The sequence below is a fragment of the Cavia porcellus genome, unplaced genomic scaffold, assembly GCF_034190915.1.
Source record: "Cavia porcellus strain 051 isolate PalLab524CR breed Dunkin Hartley unplaced genomic scaffold, mCavPor4.1 scaffold_1, whole genome shotgun sequence".
Taxonomy (NCBI): domain Eukaryota; kingdom Metazoa; phylum Chordata; class Mammalia; order Rodentia; family Caviidae; genus Cavia; species Cavia porcellus.
In genome coordinates, this window is record NW_026947484.1 from 211,586,342 (window position 1) to 211,607,562 (window position 21,221).

The window sequence follows — 21,221 nt, forward strand, 5'->3', positions numbered from 1 at the left end:
TGCTGGCTCCGCCTCTCGGCGCCGGGCGGTTCTCCGGCTGGAGCTGGGGAGGCAGCGCGCGCGGCGTCCCCGCACTCGGCTCGGCTCTGCGGCCCCCGAGGCCAACGCCGCGCGCCCAGCCCCGGGGGCGCGAGCAGGACTTCCCGCGCCGCCTGTGCCCAGGACCTGCCGGGCCGGGGACGCCCCCTGCGAAGCCCCCGGGGCCCTCTGCGTGGCCGGCTACCGCACCCGATCCTAGGCGCCCGGGCTCCGCGGCCCGTCCCGCGCGCAGCCCGCGGCCTGTGTGGGGAGGAGTATGCAGTCCGGGGCCCCGCGGACGCCGGCCACAGGACGGCAGGGGCCTAGCTGTGGAGCCCCGCGCCCAAGGGCGGCGGGCCGGGAGCCTCGGGGACCGGCGAGGCGTCGGGGCGCGGAGGGGAGCGCCCCTGCCCTGGCGCCCTCCGGCCGTACGCCCTGAGCGCCCCCGTCCGGGCCCCGGGGAGGCGGCCCTGACCACGGCAGCCCGCCTCGCGTCCTGCTCCCGCGGTGGGATGTCGCGGCCCGGGCTCCGCGCGCCGCCCCAGCCCCGCGGCTGAGCTCCGGACCATGTCCTCGCGCGGCCCCCGGCCCCCGCCCCGCCGCCGCCGCCCACCGCGCCCCTCCTGCTGTTGCTGCTGCCGCCGCCGCTCGCACCTCGACGAGGACACCGGTCGCTTCGTGCTCCTGGCGGCGCTCATCGGCCTCTACCTGGTGGCGGGCGCCACGGTCTTCTCGGCTCTGGAGAGCCCGGGCGAGGCTGAGGCGCGCGCGCGCTGGGGCGCCACGCTGCGCAACTTCAGCGCGGCGCACGGCGTGGCGGAGCCGGAGCTGCGCGCCTTCCTCCGGCACTACGAGGCCGCGCTGGCCGCCGGGGTCCGCGCCGACGCGCTGCGCCCGCGCTGGGACTTCCCGGGCGCCTTCTACTTCGTGGGCACCGTGGTGTCGACCATAGGTGAGCGGCGCGCCTGGCGCGCTTCCCGTCGCCGCCCTTCCCCGGCCGGGGGCCCGGCCCTTGCCTGCCCTTTCCGCGTCCCGTTGCCTACTTCGACCTCGCTCCCTCCTTTCCGCGGTCCCCTCTTCCTGCTCCTCTCTCTTTTCTGACTTTCTGCACGAGAAGTACCCTGAGCTGCCTGTCGGCGGGAGCCCATTCAACGGGGTCCAATGGGCAAGGCCTGGCCCGTCAGGCGCCTTGTCCTAACGTCTCTGCGCCTTGGGCGTCTGTGTCCCAGGGGATTTGTGAGGATATGGATCAAGGTCCGCGGGCTCCCTCCTGTTTCCCACCTCAGCCCTGACCGATGATTTGGAAAGCGTTTACCTACCCCGACTCTGCGCGTTTTTTGTTTCTTCTTTCGCACTTTCTTTCACCCAGCATTTTTCCTCAAGCAGCCTTTGCGCAGGGTAGAGTGACCACTTTCCCCAAGTCACTTTCTCTAGGTCCCCTTCCCACCACCTTCTCCTGCAGTTTCCTTAGTTCTGCAGCCCACCTCACCCAGGGTTCTCTTCTCAATCCGGCCTCTGTTTCTTGACCGCTTTTCTTTTCTTTTTGTTTTGTTTTTTGGTACCAGGGATCGAACTCATGACCTTGCACTTAGCAGGCAAGCGCTTGAGCCGCAGAGCCAAATCCCCAGCTTGACTTCTATTTTTTGTTCCTTCACCACTTGCCACTTTTTCCAACCAGTAGCCGTGTCCAGGCGTAGCGAGAAGCAGGGACATTTTCCCTATATTCTCCATTACCACTTCTCATTTTTGGTATAAACAGTTTAGTTTTTTTTAAAAACCAAACCATGCCTCCATTTCCCCTTTTTGGCGTGTTTGTAGTCTCTGAGGCCCTCCCAGGAAGAGATTCTAGAACCACCCTGGTATGTCCACCCCACCTCTTCTACCTTCCTGCCTGGCCCTCACCTTTCCCTTCCCTGGACTCCGGTGAAACAGCCCACCCCACCCCTGTATTCACCTGTACAGAGCACAGAGAAATACAAGCTTTCACTTTGTCAGGACTTGGTGTGTGTTCCACCCACTCCAGTACCAGTCCCGGGATGGGAGAAACTTGACCCATCAACTAGTTAGGCACTATCTCCCGTGATGCAGTTTGGGATGAGGAGTGTACTTACTGGGCTGAGCAGTGAGGGATTTCTTGGACACACCTTCCCTCGGTGGGTTCTGGGGGTTTTGCTGTGCTAGCCCAGAGCCTGGGCATTGACCAACTGCATGGGGCTGCTCAGAGGCCTGTGGAGTGATTGTGTCCATGTGCAGGGATGAGCAACTGGAAACATCTCTCTGCATGGATGTGTACGGTCTGTGAAAGGGCTTCCTTGTCTTCAGGGATGCTTGATCTGATGCTTTTAAATAGAAAAGGCAAATATGGCCTGAATCCAAAGTGTACACAAATTGGATAAAAATACCCTTTGAAAGCTATATCGTGTTGTTATGGTGATTGAAGATATAAAATGACCCCTCAAAAAATCCCCCTTTAAGAGCTGCATCAAGTTGCTATAGTAACTAGAATTTCTTTTAAAAGTGCTTTAAAAGTACTAAAGATGCTTAATGCTAGAGGGTGACGCCATGCTTTCATAGCTCCTCTGTCTCTTGTCCACATTCCCTTCTACTTTTTGTCGCCTAGAGCCACACCTGTGAGCATGTCGGTGGTCACAGCCTTTTTGTCCCATGATGTGGTGTGAGTTCCTAATGGAAACCACAGGCCAGAGAGGAAGCTGTTGGCAGTGTCCTCTTCCCATACCAGCTGTGAGCGCATCCAGATGGGACCCCATTCGAGTGATCTGTGGCCTCTGTAGCTCCCTGAAGAGCTCCCATCGATCTCGGGTTCACTGCCTCCGTGAAGGTAGTGATTTTGAGCTTAATCATGGTTTTTAAAGCTTCTCTTTGAGCTCTACACAGAATTAAGTTGGCATGTTGGAAAACTGTTCCATGCCCCAGCCTTTAATCTGCTGGCAGAATTGGCTATTTTTTAGCTAAGCAGAAAGAAACTATGTTCTCTTTCTTGATTTGTGTTTTTAAATGTAGGCAAGCAGTGTAGGAGGGCTACACTGAACCATGTGGCTGTGTTATGAGTGACCCAGCACATTGCTTCCAAAGTCTGCAGGATAACATCAAACCTGTGCATGGCCAGCTCTGGCCTGAACTAGCCCTGTGTGGGTATCTCTGCCAGGTGCCCAGATTCTCGGGTAGTGGTTTAGATTGTCTCTTTGGTCAGCAAATGTGTTCTGCTAAATCCTCAAGAAGCACAGTTATCATTTCAGCCTTCTCTCAGTAAAATGCACTTGGATGAGATTTAAGTAAAGACCTATATCTGTCAGTTTCTCTTCTGCTTAGGTAGTTCCCTCCCCTTAAATGTCCTGAATTTGCAGAGACCATATTATTACTGATGCTATTATGGATTCAGCAACTCAGGGCACCAAACTTCTGTCCAAAACGGGCAGTCAAGATTCTCTATCTGCCACCTCATTTGGTGAAAAGGAAAGTCAGCACATACTCAGTTTTATATAGTTCAGGCAGCAATGTGGAATTCTGGAGACCAAGATGACTTGGTTCAACTGTTTATACTGCCTAATCAAGCAGGGTATTTCATTGTTCTGTTATGTAAGTCCAGCTAAATTATTCATCTAGTCTTTAGTATAGAGAAAATACAAGTATGATGTATTTTTGTGTGTATCAGGTCCAGTGTTATGTGTTGAAGAGTTAAAGCTTATAATGTATGGCAGAGGTCAAAGCATATCCTCACATGGACAGCTGGATTGTACCAATTATGAGCAACATTTCCTGACCATCCTGGCCACAGATGATTAGGGTAGGAAGGGGAGCCTTGGCCTAAGGCCATGTGACACAACCTTAGAGAATTTGTCCAAGGTCATACAGTTAATGAGGGGTTAGCTAGACCCCATTGATCCAGAAGCCAAATTATACTTTCTATTTTCCACCAATTTCATGCATTCACTGCACACATTCTTTTCTGAGACTGTAAGTGTTTAATAAGGGATATATGTCAATCTAGGGTCTGGATATGTGTGCCTAACATCAGGGCAGGGCTGTGTCAGGCCAGCAGCTGGTTCAAACCAGAGAACATTGAGGGACCACACAAGTTAATATAGGTGAGACAGGGCAGAAGCATTTGTCGACCATGGCCACTGTGCAGGCAGGAACCAGGCTGAAAAAAGTCAGAGGCAGGGCCACTTGCAAGTAGAAGACATTCTGATAGACTAGGTCCCAGGACAAAAGACGCGTTCTACCTTCGTGTGTGTCTGTGCACTTGCATTCTGGATGGCCTGTGTGAAGGGGAAGGAAGAAAGGGTAAGAATAGGCCTTCAACTAGTAGGGATCATGGAGAGGTTGGTTTGGTTGTATGTGCTCACGGTTATAGGGACCATCATAATGAGACGGATTACTGGTGCTGACATTTGGGTTGAAGGGGATCCCACATCCAGAGCTGGACAATTTGCAATTGTCTATGCACAGTGTGGTCACATAGCAAGACCTGGTGGGGCAACTTGCCTGTGACTATTGAGCAGTAGTTGAGCTGTATCGAAAGTCAATCTGAGTAACTCAAACAGAATAAGAAGTCCACTTAATTGGTGCTGTAAATTATTTATACTGATTGCTTACCCTGTACTGAAATCCTGGATAATTATTATGGCTCCCATTTATGCTATGTGACCTTCCCTGAGGATTGAAGTTTGTTTTAATGTGAATGCATCTGAATATTTGTTCCTCCATTTAACAGACATCCAAGACAAGCATAGCTTGTTGAATGTGCATGTGTGGCCTTTGGTGTGTCATTATATCTTCTGTGATCACATGAACCAAAGGGAAAAACAGAAGTTTGTGTTCTGGTTCTGAATAATTTTATTGGAGGCAGCACTCTGGCTCAGAGGTATTCAGAACAACCCAAAGAGTGTTAATCCATCATTTCACATCCTGAAGGATGTTTTATTGTTTTACTTCGAAAAAATTAAAAGGAAGCTCTCCATTGGGGTTTTAATTATGCATCTGCTGTCAGATTTACACATAGGGAAGAACATATTTGAAAGTCTTTCTCAAATGGCAACTTGATGGAAACAGAAATATTTTTGCTTCCTTTTGTTAGGTTTTCTGGCAGCATATTTTAGCTGTAGAGCTAAAACCATGCCGGTATAGACGGGATGGTGTAGGTATGAGAGTTGTTGCTTTTGGCACTGCATAATTTAGCTTGCTACTTTCAGAATTAGGCATGCTTAATTATTCAGCCACGAGATTAGTAACAAGTCCTAACTTTTTTCCTCTTTTTTAACATGCAGAGTTTTTTTTTTTAATGCTCTTGCTGCAGAGGAAACTAAGACATTATAAGACTGAAATGTCACTACTGTATTTGCATTAGGGTTTTTTTCTAACATGTGTGTGACCTAGCTGGAGGTGGCTCCAGTACCTGGAATGAAATACATTACCCAGAAGGAGCCAGGCACAGTGGCACATACCTGTAATTCCAGCACTTGGAAGACTGAGCCAGGAGGATCACTGCAAGTTCAAGGTAGCCTGGGCTACATAGTGAGTTCAAGGACATCCTGAACTTCATAGGTAGATCCTGTCTCAAAAACAAAACAAACACCACCCAGCAGGAGGGGAGTACTCTTCCTGGTTTATCTCTCTTGGTAACTTTTTTATTGAAATATGATGTTGTAATAGGCTTGAAGGACACACTGGGTGGAGGGGAATGTATCACTGGGCTTGAAACTGGAGATGGAGAGCAGGAAGTGCATTTCCATTCATGCTGCATCCTGAGTGCCAGCACCGGTCCCGAACAGTGTAAACACCCAGTGATTATTTAAGCCAATCAGAGAACAAATTGCTCATCAAACCATCACCCTAAAAACTCTTCATTTCAAAGTAGCTTCCCCTGTACTTTCTTGTCATACTTTTCAAAGAAGGGGAACTAACCAGTATGGGCCAAGCTGCTTCCCCTTCGTTAATATTTTATCATCTATGTTGGTTCTTTGTTTCTGAGACAGCCTTTGCATGCAGATTTTAGTGGGTACATAATACTCCATGTAGCCTGTGTTTTATATTTCAGTCCCCCATTGCTGGGGAGCTGAGTGGTTCCCAGTTTGGTGCTATTTTGAGTAATGCCGCGATGATCATCTTTATGCATATGGCTTTTTCTGTAGTTTTCCTTGGGACAAATTCCCAGCAGTGATTGCTGAGTCAGTGGTACTGCTGTCTTCCCAGTGCCTGGGTCCAGTCCTTTGGAGGGACTGCCTGGTCTCTCCCAAGCTGCAGTTCTGCCAGAGAAGCTTCTGAGAGGTTGCACAGCTACCTAGCTAATTGTTCCATGGAAACTGGTTGTGCACCCACTTGGTTTTTCCCAGGATCACACTCAGATCCTGGTGCCAAGCTGCCTCTCGATCAAGCCTGTGGTTCTGGCATCTTCAGTCACCCTGCCTTTAGTGAGAGCTGCTACCTCTGGGAAGAGGGGCCAGGAAGAGGAACAGAGAGAGTAGCAATTGCAAGGCCAGCAGAAACTGAGACAAGATGCCTGGGCCCTCTTCCCTGTGTCCTCTGGTCTCCCTCCCAGGAACGGCTCACCACTGTTCAGGGCACAGCCAGCTGGGGGAGTCTGAAAAGCAGCACTGACTGTGCTCAAAGGGCCCTCATCTTGAAGAACCCAGAAATGGGCCACATGGAACAAAGGTGCATCCTTTGGGAGTCCAGCTGGGAGCACCATAAAATTCCAGAACCTTCCCCAAACATTCAGTCCATTTGCAACAAAAGCCAGTGGGCAGCCTTTAGAGAACACAGCAGCAGAGCTGCTGTGCCTGGGAAAAGGTGGGAGCCCCAGGCTTTGGGCACCACATATGCATCCATCAGAAGGCTTTTCTGAGGCCCTGGTGCTCCTCCAAGACAAGCCTGGGGAGCACTGACTGAGTTCACTCCTCATGAGGCCTGGAGCAAGGCAGGGGCTTCCTAGCCACTCAGCACCTCAGAGGGGCCCTAGCTTGAGCTCTCACTCTACCCTGGAAAAGTTTTGTCAGGGTTCCTAAAGGTAGATGGATATGTACATGTACATGCACACATATGCACACTCTGCTCAAGGGTAGGACCTGAGCTGTCAAAGCCAAAGCCCTGGGGTACAGTCAGTACCGAAGGCAGACTGCTTCCTAGCTCCCTAGCTGCTTCTCCCACTGCTTCTCCCCTGAGGAACCCAGGTCTCCAGCAGAGCAAAGGCGATCCTTCTGCTCTCTGTCTCAGGGAAAGGGCAGCTGGGATGAGGAGGCCCTGGCCCCGAAGGGCAGGGAAGGAAGCCAGGGACGTAGAGGGGCCTGGCAGGGAAAAGCTTCTGCTGGTTCATGTCAGGAGTAGTTTATTAAGTGTCCCTGTCCCCAGATAGATTCAGGGAAGCTGGGAGACAGCCAAAGGCCATTGGTCTGTTGGGCCTCAAGCTTTCAGGCTCTTCCCTTGCTTCTGTCCAGCTCTGCTAACAGCATAGGAGCAGAACTGGGGTGTAGAGTGAAACCAGCAGCCCAGGATATGTAGAGCCCCGGCCCCTGATGTGAACTTTCTGTGCAGGGGGTACTGGGGGAGGCAGGAGCGTCACTTTTTCCATGAGAGCCAAATCAGAGTTGGGAGGTGAAGGAGGAACTGAAACCCCTTGGCCTTCACCTGAGCCTACTCTTGGCTGCTGCTGCTGCTGTAAGTGCTGGCCCCTAGGAAGCTAGGCCCCAGACCCTGCCACCTCCGTCAACTGCTGGTCTAGTTCTTCTTGAGGGCCATCTGGACCCCCTCTAGTTGCCACTGGCTGAGGTGAACACGCTCTGGCTGTGCCTGCAGGTGTCCCCTGCTGGGCACAGTGGAGGCAGCTTGACCCCACTCCCTCGGGGGACGCATCCCTGGTGACTCTGGTGAAGCATCCAAAATTGCAATTTCAGGTTTTATGTCAGTGTGCAGTGTCTGCTCACAGTGATAGACTGCAAACGCCAAGGGCAGGGCCGCCATGCAGTGCCCCAAGGCTGGTCTGAGCCCGCAGGTTCCCTGTCATACGGCTTTCTATGCAGAAGGTCAGGGGTGGGACCTGGATTCTGATTCCTCATGAGCTCCCTGCTGTGCCCAACCTCCTCTCCCAGACTGCAGTGCAAATCACAGGCCAGGGAGCCTGGGACCTGCTCATTGGCTGGTGGCTCTGGGGAAGACACATCACCACCAGCTGCTTTGGTTTCCCCATCCCTTACAGGAGTACCCAGGGTCCCCCTTTGAAGCCCCCATATATGGGGGTCCATTTACTCCATCTCCCAGTGTGGGTTGGTGTGCATCCTAAACATACCAGCCCAGCACCTGCTGGCCACTTCCTGAAAGGCACTTTTCTGGCCTCAGCTTCTCCTCTAGAGTGAAGATAGTGATGGCTCTTGCCCCATGGAGTTACTCCAGGGGTTGAAGGAGCCTGGCCATGTGTGCCCACCTGGCAGACCTGCACTAGCACAGCTCCTAGAACAGGGCACATCTTGCTGGTATGTGGGTGTGCAGTGGGAGACTGAGGCACTCCCTGACTGCACTTAGCCTGGCCACACTGCCCTGCAGTGGGGCATCTGCTGTGCCCTGGTTGGCCACTGTTTCTAGACACACTGCTCTCCTGGGCAGTTACAGAAGTAGCCTACAAGGGTGTTTTAAAAATGTGTTCTCTCTGGTCCTCAACTAGAACATCTTAGTCATTCCCCATGATGTAGTCTTCTCTTCTCTTCTTCTTTTTTCTTTCTTTCGTTCTTTCTTTCCTTTTTGCACCAAAAATCAAACTCATGACCTCACGCTTGCCACACAGGACCTTATGCCACTGAGCTAAACCCCCTGCGGGTGTGGTATCCTCTAACCATGGCAGAGACCTGCTCAATGACAGCAACTGGGTGGCCAGTTAGACCAAGCACCCCCAGTGCCTCTCTCCCTGAGCCCCCGCCATCCTCACCCACCACCCTTTGGCTCTCCAGCTGAGCCAGCTCTTGGCTCTGCAGAGGAGGCGGCTGGGCAGAGGAGCTGGCCCTCTGCTCCCCACTCTGCATAGCAACCCCTCCCCTAGGACACTGGTTGAACCTGGTGATTCCATCTGGGGCTCCCCTGGCTGACGGTGCTGTCTTCCTCATCTGGGGCTCCCCTGGCTGACGGTGCTGTCTTCCTCATCTGGGGCTCCCCTGGCTGACGGTGCTGTCTTCCTGGCTCTCTGAGTTAGCTGACACTGCTGGGACCCTGCAGAAGTGACAATGCTGGCTGCACAAACCAAGTGATGCAAACCAAACTGGATAATCTCAACCTCAGCCTCTGTTACCACCGGGATGGTGGACACAGTGCTGAACAAGGAGATCTGGCTCCAGGTCCTGCTTCTCTTACGGACTTCAATTCTCCCTCTGACCGTGGTCTTTGCCCTGTCCCCAGCCCTGGGGCCCCTGCTGGATTCTCCCCACCACTCCCCCAGTTCATCTCCTTCAGCTGCCCTGGACACAACTGTTGGAAATGAAAATAAGATGTCAGCACACAAACTTGACAGAAGTTTCCTCAGTAACAAAGTGCAGTTCCACAGCCCAAGAAAAGCCACTCCCACCCACGTAGCCCAGCTCCTCCACAATGCCTCCAGAAATACTTAGGGAGCTTTTATTGGAATCGGGTGTCCCAGCTTTCTGAAAAGATAGTTGAGATCAGCGCACATCCCCAGTCCTGTTCCATGTGACTTCTGCATTCTTTCCAAGTGACCGCCAGCTCTTTGGTGCTACCAGGTGTTCTGAATTCTGAGTGCCTCTCTGGAGGCTACTTCGCTGCTAACACTGGGACCTGCCAGAGCGGCTGCAGAGTCAGCCCAGGCCCAGGGAGAGAAGACACGGGACTCTGCTGGTGCTGCACTGGTTTGCCCTTGCGTGTGGGGAGAGGGCAGTTCTGGCGCAGGCTGGGCTTTTGTTTTTGTTTTGTTTTTTTTAGTCTCACTGGGGATATAGTTCAATGGCATAAGCAACTGCCTGGCAAATGCAAGGTCATGAGTTCAATTCCTGGTACCAAATAAAAATAATGTCTCGCCATGTAATCTAGGCTGGCCTTGAACTCACTATATATCCCAGGCTCAACCGTGTGATCCTTCTGCCTCATCCTCAATGTTGAGATTATAAGTCTGAGTCACTTTCCTGGCTTGGAAGTAGTCTGTGATTGTTGGAGTCTCTTCTAATGTGGCAAATTGAAAGAGAAAGCTGCGGTGGCCTGGGAGCCTGTCCTGAAGGAGTCTGGCACACCTGGTGGTGGGCAGAGAGGAGGCCCTGCCCATGTCCACTGGACGTGGAGTACCGAGCCGATCCTGCCAGTGCCTTCCTGTCACCCCCACACTTCCTGTTGCATGGCTTGTGCCTGCCGATGGACCTTAGCACCTGCCTCCCCTTGCCAGACTCTGAGCTCCTGGAGAATGAGGACCCTGTCTCTCTGCTCTCTGCTCCGCCACCCAGTGGCCTGGCACCCAGCATGGCACATAGGGTAAATTTCAATGAATGAAATGAGTATAAATTTCAATGAATGGCTGAGGTTCTCAACTCTGCTTAGGCACCTGTTTAAGAAAAAGTGGAATACAAAAACCTCCACTTACAAACCAGCCGATGATTCATTTTGTGAAAGGAAGTTTCCCGTTTTGAGTAATTCCCTACCTCCATAGCTTCTGTACCTGCCCAGGCGAGCCAGCACATGCACAGTGAGATGCAGTGTGTCATGAGCTCAGCCCTGGCAATGTCCAATTTATTGCCGTGCCCACCTTCACCCAAGCCCCTGGTCCTTAGCCTCCATCGCTAACCAAATACACAGGGCACTGGGTAGTTTGTGGCAGACTCAGGGAGCAGTGTATGCATAGCGTGGAGATTCCTTTTCAAAGCTCCTCAGTGTGCACCGTGCAAGGGGCAGGTGTGCGTCATTCATGTCACTATAGCCTGAGCCCTGGGTTGGAGCCTCAACTCTGACATTGGGGTGCCCAATGTCTTTCCTGCTCATCCACCAACGTCTCTCCTACAGATGACCTACCCACCACCCGGGCTCCTTGACCATCTTACCTGCTGGGTTTTCTTCATCTCACCTGCGTGCATCCTTGCAGTTACATCATCTGCACTGTCTTCAAAGGTTTTGACTGCAAACATCCAGCCCTCTAACTTTTGTCCTTTGTGTCCCCCAGTACAGTAATCCTGAGTGCAGATCTGAGTTGTCTGAACTCTGATGGTTCTGTTGTCTTCCTTGCACCCTCATTTCTTTTCTGATCCTGGGTTTGTTTTTTTTTTGTTGTTGTTGTTGTTTTTTTGGTTTTTTTTTTTTTGGTACCAGGGATCGAACTCACAACCTTGCGCTTGCCAGCCAGGCGCTTTACCATGGAGCTATATCCCCAGCTTCTATCCCAGTTTATATTCCCTCCCAGGATCTTAACTTGGTTGGCCCTTGTTTTATGTGTCATGCCCACTCTGCCACCATTAAAATGCCAACTTCCCATCTATAAAACAGTAGCTCCAGTGATGAAGAGTTGGGTGTGGTGGCGCACACCTGTAAGCCCAGCACTCTGAGAGGCTGAAGCAGGAGAATCAGAAGTTCAAATGCAGCCTGGGCAACTTAGGGACTTAGCAAGACCCTGTCTCAAGTCATTGAAAAGGGGCTACAGATGTACCTCAGTGTAAAGGCCCAGGTTCAGTTTCCAGGACTGTGAAAACAAAACCCAGAGGGGTCATTTTCAGGGCTGGAAATGTAATTCAGTGGTAGAGCCCATTCTTAACATGTGGGCGGCCCTTAGTTCAATCTCTAGCATTAACAAAAGAACAGGTAAGAAAAAAAAAAAAGACAAGTCATTCTCTTCTGGTCCAGGAAACCAGGGAAGACACCTTGACAAAAGGCAAATTATACCCTACCCTGCCTTTAGGCAGATAGCAGAGGATAAAGCATAAAGAACTTTGTTTTGCATCTGCTGTTTCTCAGTTGCCTGCTGCTCAGAATAACCGTATACCTCAATGGCATATTGGGGGTGGCGTGCTCTGACCCCTTCTCCATGCCATGGCTTTGAGCCCCATCTGCCTGCTGATGTGTAACCCAGGCTCCCTCACGAAGCTCAGAGCATAGGTCCAGCCGGCTCCGTGGCATCTCCACACAGGTCTTGCATATGAATCAAAAACTTTAAGACCAAAATAGAACCTTTGATGCCTGGCCTGTTCCACATTTGACTGTTCCCCTTCCAATCTTTTTTCAGTTTTTTTTCCCCCCAGACCTGGGGGTTGAACCCAGGGCCTTCACACTGAGCTATATCCCCAGCCCTTTAAAAATAAAATGTTGAAAAAATTGAAACCGGCTCTGACTGAGTTGCCCATGCTGGGTTCAAGCTTGTGATACTCCAGCCTCAGCTTCCCAGAGTGCTGGGGGTTATTGGGCTGTATTACCACACCTTACTCAAAGGAGATTTTTAAAGATGTGAATCAGGTCAATTATTTCTTCTCTTTGTTTCCCCCTCCCTCTTCTCTTCTCTTCCTCTTTTTGTTCACTGTTATTTTCCCTTTGCCTAAATAAATAAATGACTTCCAAAGCTTTGGTTTTGACATCTAGGAAATGGAAATAATAATACACCTCTCAGCCAGCAATGGTAACACATCCCTGTATCCCAGAACTCAGAACGCTGAGGCAAGAGGATTGCCATGAGCTTAAGGTCAGCCTCACCTACAATAGTGAGTTCAAGGCCAGCCTGAACTATGCACAGCAAGACCTTGTCCTCAGAAGAAAAAAAAAAAAAATAGTACCTGTCTCACATGGTTGCTGGGAGAAATCATGAGACAATGGGTGTTTTCATGTGGTCTGGCGCTTGTATTTAGTGAGCAATCTGATGTAGGCTCGTGGTTTTATTAATAGCTAATTTAGCATCCGTCACACGGTAACAAAGCTGGCCCTGGTGGAGGTGCCGGATACATGTCTTGCTGACTGCTGTGTATGTTGATGCCACCCCTCTTGCTCTAGGATGGATGGGCCTGGGGAGCAGCGTGAGTAACGTCAGAACCAGCCTGCCTTCAGCGTGTTAAGGAACAGTGACAGGAATTTGCTTTAATGGGTTGTATGTGATATTGGATGGCCTCGAAGGCCAGGCACAAGTGCTCAGCCCAGGAGTCGAGTGATCAGGAAGCATTCAGAGCGTGTGAGCAGGAGTATAATGGGATGGCGAGTGTTTAGAAGAGCTTTCTGGCTCTGCAGGCACCATGGAGTTTGGCTGTTGTATCAGGCAGTCCAGTTAGCCTAAACGTAGCCTCCAGCCTGCCTGGAGACAACCAAGTAATTGTAAAGTCCCTTGTTTTGACTGTTCACCTCCAGTATTTAAATCAGCCTGCAGGCAGCTGCCCAGTTGCTTTGTCAAGAACGTGTCTCTCCAGTGGCAGTCCTGGAGGACTGAGTATGTGCTTGGCTTATACATTCATCTCAGAACTGCTGTAGGTCTCTGCTCATTCAAGAGGATTGCAGTGGGTATAGTTCCGTGCGCTCAGTGGCTCAGGATCCACAGCGGTTGTACGATTACAATGGCACGCATTTTGCAGAGAGGATTGGCAGGATCTGACATGTTCAGCTCAGAAGTTACATACAGGTCTTTCTCACAGCAATGCCTCAGGGTCCTGGGGAAACTGCTCATGTTTCCTGGGGATCAACATGTGTTTCCTTGCTTCTGTGCAGAGGGAATTGGGTGGAGGGGAACAGGGGATCGTGTGGCTTTTGGAAAGGAGCAGGGGGAAAGAGTAAAAGATGTTTTCAGGAGCCAAGTGGCAGGATTTGCAATTCCACGTGGCCTCCATAAATCTGAGTCCTGCTCCGCGCACCTCTGTTTCTAAACATCCAGGTCACACATGCAGAGAAGGGACAGGCAGTAACCTGGGAGGTCTCTGCAGTGCAGCTGGAGCCACATGCGCAGGGCTCATAATGGCCTGGAGGCAGCTGAAAAGTGCAGCCCCACAGGAGGTGGGGAGGAGGGAGCCCTGCACTCCCCTCCATGCCCAGAGATGTGGCGAGCAGTCTGGGTGTCCTGCAGATGGGACAGGCACTGGGGCCAGGCTGGGAGGCAGAAGTTGGTGTGCAGCAGTGGCCTCATTAATTCATGGCATCTTTGTCCCTAGAATCTTCACTTCCTAAATCCCTGCTTTCCTTTTTAACGTTTTTCCATAAAACTTTTTTTTATAGCCATTTATGTTTGAAGGGCACCCTTGCTGCTGCTGACTGCAGACTGGCACTGATTAATTCTACCCCAGCTCCTGGCCCTGTTCCTGTGCAGGGCTGAGCAGGAGGAGGGAGGTGCTGCAGGGCAGGCAGGGCCAGCCCTGCTTCCTGGTGATGGCCCCTCACAGCTCCTCCCCATCCTTCTGACCTCTGCACAGGGCAGTATGAAGCTAGAGCTGGACCTTAAAGCAACAGCTCGCCTTCCCTAGAACTGGCACTGGAATGTTTTCATGGCTCAGGAGTCTAGAACTAGAACATTCCAAAATATCTTGAGTCGGGGACACACAGCGTGTGTGCATATTGTGCTGACCACCCATCCACAGTTTGCAAACACCTAACCAGGCCTGTATTCCAGTTCAGCATCCAACATGACCCTCACTCATTTCTTTATTCAGCGAATATATGCTGGGTGCCTACTACATGCTTGAAATTGCTAAAATCTCCAGGGATATAGCGATGCATGTATACATGAAGTTCCCTATCCTGTGGCGCTGACGTTCTGATTGGAGGAGGTAGTAAACAAGGGTTAGGTGGTGACAAAGACAGGGCAAGAGTGATGGAAATGAGATCCTTTTTTTGATAGTGTGATCTGGACAGTGTCTGATAGGACCTTGGTGCAAAGGCTGGTTGTGGTGGTGCACACCTGTAATCCCAGCACTGGGGAGGATGAGGCAGGAGCATTGTTGTGAGTTCAAGGCCAGCCTGAGCTACAAAGTGAATTCCAGCATGAACTGCATAGGCAAACCCTGTCTCAAAAAGACAAAAAGTGAAAAGAACGTTCTGGCAGTGCCAGCATCCTTAAGCAGCCAGTGGGGCTGGGAAGCAGATAGGCGAGTGAGAGTGTTAAGGCCCCCCAAGTCACAGGGGTCTCCAGCTGGGACCAGGCCTTTGACTTCACTGTGTGAGATGGGGAGCCCCCTCAGGAGGGTCCTGAGAAATGGAAAGATATGGTCTGACATGAATTGCTGCAACCGCTTGCTACTCGCAGACAGATTATAGGATGGTTACGCATAGAAGCAGGGAAACCACTTCACTGACTTTCACAGCATTCCTGGTGAGAGGATGGTGGCCTGGAGCAGGGTGCGATTGGTGGAGCCAGGAAATAGGCTGCAGGCTTTCAGCAAAGATCTCTTCACAGAAAGTGGAGCTCTGGGTTGCAGATGCCTTGTGTTTTGTGTGAGCACCTTATACATTGTTTTCTGGCTTGCATCGCTTTCAAGAAACCTGTGGCTATTTTTATCTTAGTTTATCTGTAATGAATGTTCCCTTTTCTTCAGATTTAAGATTTTGTCTTCATCATTGATTATCAGTAATCTGATTTTTATGTGCCTGTGTGTGTGTGGAGAGAGAGAGAGAGAGAGAAAGAGAGAGAGAGAGAGAGAGTGTGAGAGAGTGAGTTTGTCCTACCGGAGGCTTAGTAAGCTCATTGGATTTGTATTTATAAATTTTCTCAAATTTGGAAGAATTTTGGCCATTGTTTCTTCGAATATTCTTTACGCTGCTCTCTTTCTGGGCTCCAGCTACACGTTAGACTCCTCTATGCTGCTGTGCAGTACCGTGTTCCTTTCCCTTCTTCTCCTTTCCTTCTTCACTCTTTTTTCCCCTTCACTGTGCTTTAGTTTCGATTGCTGTATCTTTGAGTTCAATCTTTTTCCTTCAGTCTTCAATCAGTTATTAATCCTGTCTAGTAAAACTTTTATTTCAGATATTCCCCATCTCTAGAAACTCTACTTGACTCCTTGCTTTCTCCACTTCTCTCCTCATGTTTGTCTTTTTCTTTAAATCTCTGGTGCATTTAACATGTTTACAACAGCTACTGGAGTGTCTTTGCTTATTCTCTATATATCTCTGGCCTTTCTAAGTCAGTTTCTCTTTGTTGTTCTTCCTGTTGTTGAAGGTTACATCCTCCTGCTGCTTTGCATATCTGATAAATTTTTATTGGGAGAGAAGCACATTATGAATTGTGCATTCTTTTTTTTTTTTTTTTTGGTACTGGGGATGGAACTCATGACCTCGCGCTTGCCAGACAGGCGCTTATGCCACTGAGCTGCATCCCTGGCCCCTGTTTAACAACAGATCTAAGGAGGCTGTTTTTGGGGCCGGCTCAGCCATACTTTAAGGTGTCTGAGGAAGCTTCTCAGGCTTCTCTGGTGGCCACCCGGATGAGTCGTGCTCTGAGTGCCTTAGGAATTGTTCCTTCCTAGGACTTGATTTTACCTGGTCTGAAGAGCTTTAAGAAGCTGCATGGATCTCTGGGACTTTTTCTCGCAGAGTTTCCCTCTGTTGTGGCAGGCTGTGGCTGCACTGTCATCTCTGGGCTCCAGTCCTGGTCTCTTCATTCCCCTGAACTAAAGGCTGCAGGGCTCTGTTCAGATCCCTCCTGTGTCTCTGTCTGAAAACGCCCTCCAGTTAGAAATTTTAGGGCTCACCTTGTTCCTTCTCTCAGGAACCACAGCTCTGCACTGCTGTTTTTCATTGTCTGGAAATAAAGAATCCTAGTAATTATGGCAGGAGAGAAGCCTGCACACAGCTCCTCCGTGTTGGCCTGAGGCATGTCAGTAGTTAGAGTCTGAGTAAAAGCAGAGAATTAAGACTTGTTAATGGTCAGATGTAGGAAGAGAAAACAAAAATAGCAATCCAAAAAGGACTCCAAAATTTCTGACCTGAGCAACTGGAAGGATGGATTTGCTACTTAGAGAGACAGGGGAAGTACAAGTGGGGCCAGGGGAGGGGATGGCTGGGAAGAACCAAGAGCCAAGAGCTTAGCTTGCAGAATTTTGAGAGGACTCTGGGGCTTTCCCGCTGGATGCCAGCTAGAGAGTTGGATATGCAAGTCTAGAACTCAAGGGACAAGTCAGGACTGAGTCACAAATTTAGGATTTGTCAGTTATGGGCCACTGGTTTGTAATCTAACAAAATCAGGCACGTTCAGGGTGATAATTGCCTTTGACAGTTTATAATCTTAATTCTGGTTATAGCAATATTAAAATCACTTGAGGAATATTAAAAAACAAAGCAAAATAACATACTGACCTGAGTCAAGGCCAATTTAATCAGAACCTCTGGGCATCAGGCCTAGGAATTGAAATGTTTAAAAGCTCTTCAGATGATTCTGATGTGCAGCCACGAGTGGGAACCGTTGGACTAAGTGTTATTTAGAACCTGTCATGATCAGGCAGCACAGTGAGTCTTATCTCCAGCTGTGTATTAAAACTACCTGGGGATGGTTTTGCTCTTTTGTTTTTTGCAGTTTTGTGAATTAAACCCAGGTCCTCACACATTCTTAGCAAGTACTCTACTGCAGAGCTAGAGCTACACTCCCAGCCCTTACGTGGGGAGCTTTGGTTTGGTTTTGGTTTTGGTTTTTTAATTTTGGGCTTCTTGTGTTTTGAGACAGAATCTTGCTGTGTAGCCCAGGCTGGCCTTGAACTTGTGTTATGTTCCTGCCTCAGCCTCTCAAGTGCTAAAATTATAGGCATGTACCACAATGCCCAACTTAGGGAAATTTGGGTTGTTTTTTTGTTGTTGTTGTTGTTTGGCTGGTTGGTTTTTTGAGACAGGGTCTCAGTATATAGTCCTGGCTCTCTTGAACTTACTGTGTACCCCAGGCTAGCCTTGAATTCATGGTGACTTCCTGTCTCAGCCTCCTGAGTGCTGAAATTACAGCTTTGTGCTACCTTGCCCAGCTGGGACATTTTAAAGGTCTTGATGCCCATCTATATGGTTCCCTAGCCCTTCCAACTAATTGAGTCATTCTCTCTGTGGAATGAGGCTTAGGAATTCCTATTTTGTACAGCTTCTTAGTGGATTCCACTTGCAGTTCAGTTAGAACCATTGAGTCCCAGGGTATGAAAGCCAAACGAGTCAAGTCCGAAGACTGAGCCTCAGAGCTGTCGAAGACAGGGAGCCTTAGCTAGGAGGAGAACAACAAGAGGACAGATTGCGGGGTTTCCTTGAGAGCCTGAGCATGGCAATCTACTGTTATTTAAGGCTTAAAAGTCTGCCCCAAAGCTCAGGGTGCCCGGGCTATGCTTGTGGAGCACCGGCTCTCTCTGGGTCAGCTGCTGGCTCCATGGCTGTGCCTGCCCTGTGTCACTGTTGTTGCTGGTTTACACCATTGTATCCTTTTACCATCATTTAATAAGGGGTTTTTTGTTTGTTTGTTTTTGGGCATTTTGTTTTGTTTTCTTTTTTGTTTGTTTTTGAGACAGGTTTTCACTATGCAGTTCAGGCTGGCCTTGAGCTCACTTTGTAGCCCAGGCTGGTCTTGAACTTGTGGAGATCCTCCTGCCTCAGCCTCCTGAGTGCTGGGATTACAGGCATACACCACCACCCCTGGCACATTTAATAAGGTGTTAAGAGGAATAATAGATCAATTCTGGACGTAGAGGATCCCCTCAATCTTTTATAAAGCAACCATCACTGTAAAGGGTAGACTTGCACTATAGCTCCATGGTTCAGCCTTGCCTAATTTGTGTGAGGCCCTGGGTTCCATCCCCAGTATGGCACGCATGCAAAAAAGGCTGGAAATATTTTCACAGAGAACCAGATGGTAGAAATTATATATACTTCCACTATCCATTAATTAATAGGGAAAATACATATTGAACCACTGAACACATACTGCTCCTCTGAATTAATTCAATAACACTTTTAAGGACATATTTTCCTCACCATAAAACAATTTACATATATTTGGAGATTAACAGCTCAAGCATGCAGGAGAAATTTAAGGCTGCAGGCCTCCCAGTACTGGGAGAAAAAGACACTTCGTGCATCTCTACACTCGTCTCCAAGCCAGGTTACGGGGACTCACAGCCCCAAGCTCTGGGAAGCCAGTGGCAGGGTCTGCATGGGAGAAGGACTGTACCCAGGTCCTCGGGACACTCGTGACATGACAGCTTCCCCATCTATGGCTGTCTCTGTCTCTGGGTAACAGCACTATGAGCCAGGTGAGTAACTCCCCATCTGGCCTCAACCCTGTGCAATTTGCTCAAAAAAACAGTAAAGTGAAATTTAAGTGTTTTTTTTCCTACCACCTCCTCTTTCCAGTTCTTCCAGTGCTTTATCTTTGGGAATTCTGCTCCTCGTTCTCCATCACACCTGGGCCAGCACACCTGGGCAGCATCTCCAGGTGTCGCTTTGCTTCACTGTCATGTGCAGGGTGACCTACCTGCTGCCCCCGCTAACCCTGCTCACATCCTGTGGGGAAGTACAGTTCCCATCACCAGTTACAGATACAGAAACTTATCCTTTCCTTGGATCAGATTTGCAGTGACAGAGCTGAGATTTGAACCCAGCTGTCCCTAACCCACAGCTGGCCTCCCCACTATCTCCCCAACATTGGTGCTGCCTGAATGAATTCAACACATAAAGCTGCTTGGACACGATGGAAGTGAGGGTGATCGGTGTCCAGGTCCCCTCTGATGGCAGCCTCCCCGGCTTCCCCTCGAAGAACTCACCTTGCATTTCAGGCTTCCACAAATGACCCCAGCCCGCCAGAGGGTAGGAAGCTCTAGCCATGGGCATCAGACCTCATCCAACACCCCCTAGGGCTTTCCCACGGCACGGCCTGCGCACTTTCCTGCCCTGCCACACAGCCAAAATCCACACCGTGCTCCAGGCCGCTTCCTCTGCCCAGTGCACCTGTCATCCAGGCTGCGTGACCCTCCTGCTGCGTTTGGCTTCTGCCAGTGCTCATCTGACCTTCCCGCATCCTGCTGCCCAGCACACACGTGTGGCTTCCCTCCCTGCCCAGACTGCGAGGCCCTGCCCTAATGTGATGATAAAACGAGTTACCTTCAATTCGTTAAAATAACATATGCTTATTATGGAGCATTTTAAAAAGAAAGAAACAAACATGAAAGGGGAAAAAAGCCCACAGGTTTCTACCACTAAAATAATATGACTTAGATTTGCCTTCGAGTCTTTTTTCTGGATAAAAGTTTGGTGCCTTGCTTGTCCTTGCTTGCCATGTATTGACATGCAACATAGAAATGCATTTAAAAAGCACCCTTGTTGTTGAGCACATAGTATTCCTTGGAAAGGATGTGCCATAGTTTGTCATAAGCATGACTAGATCTTCCATAGACCCTAGCAAGGGGACGGGGGGAGAGGGGGGGTTTTGGGGAAGATGTGAGTAATTGGGTTGTCTGGGAGACAGAAGGTGGTGGTTTTTGTTTGGTGTGTGGTATGTCTTAGCTACAGGGGGCCTATTTAGAAGGCTGGAAAATTACTGAGTGCTCATACCAAGCCCACGTCTGCCAGCAAAGGGTACTTCAAACAAACCCCACAAAATTACAGCTTTTGCAATGCATGAGTTACTCAGACAGGAAAGTACACAGGACCCATGTGTTTTAATAACTCTGGGGACAATGGTGCTGGCCGTCACCAGGACCAGGGAGGGAAGGGAGTGGGGAAGGAGCATGGTTTTCCTAGTTGCTGTTTGTAGCTCAGAGCTAGCAGGGCTTCCATGCAGGGGGCCAGGCACCCAGCGTGAGGCCTTTGGAAGAGAGATGGCCAACGCCAAGGCTGTCTCAAGGGCTGATGAGCGTGATGAGTGTTCCTTTGGCCTAGCGTGTGCCTGAGACCATGGCCTCGTGGCAGTGGCAGCAGAGGCCCAGGTCAGCGTGCGATGCAGGTGTTCACATGTCTGCCCCACGTCTGAATGGACCTCTGTCTCCACCTTTAGCGCTCTGCTCTGGCAGCAATGCCAGCACTGTAGAAAGAGCCGACGTGAGGACGTGTTTCTAGGATGTGTTGGCCTTTTGCTGCCAAGAACTGACCAAGACATGCCCTGGGACCTCAGCACACCACCCCCATTCCCAGGAGCAGTGACCACCCGCTGCCAGTAGGGACTGAAGCTGGGTGGCTGATGCCCTCCCTCCTTGGCAGAGGGATGGGAAACAGGGACTGTAAAACCAGGGCTCCAGCATCAAGGAAGTGAGCTGAGCAGAGGAGTCCCCCCGCCTGGACCAGCTGGTGAGCCCAGTGCCCAG

General features: G+C 50.3%; 1 protein-coding gene across 1 annotated transcript in view; it reads left to right on the top strand.

Moving 5' to 3' along the window:
• Positions 1-569: 569 nt before the first annotated feature.
• Kcnk12 (potassium two pore domain channel subfamily K member 12) overlaps positions 570-21,221 on the top strand; it is a 42,720-nt gene continuing 22,068 nt past the window's right edge. The window contains exon 1 of the mRNA XM_003473076.4: positions 570-970. Coding sequence (XP_003473124.2) covers positions 586-970 — 385 coding nt within the window. The 5' untranslated portion in view covers positions 570-585. The remainder of the gene's footprint in view (positions 971-21,221) is intronic.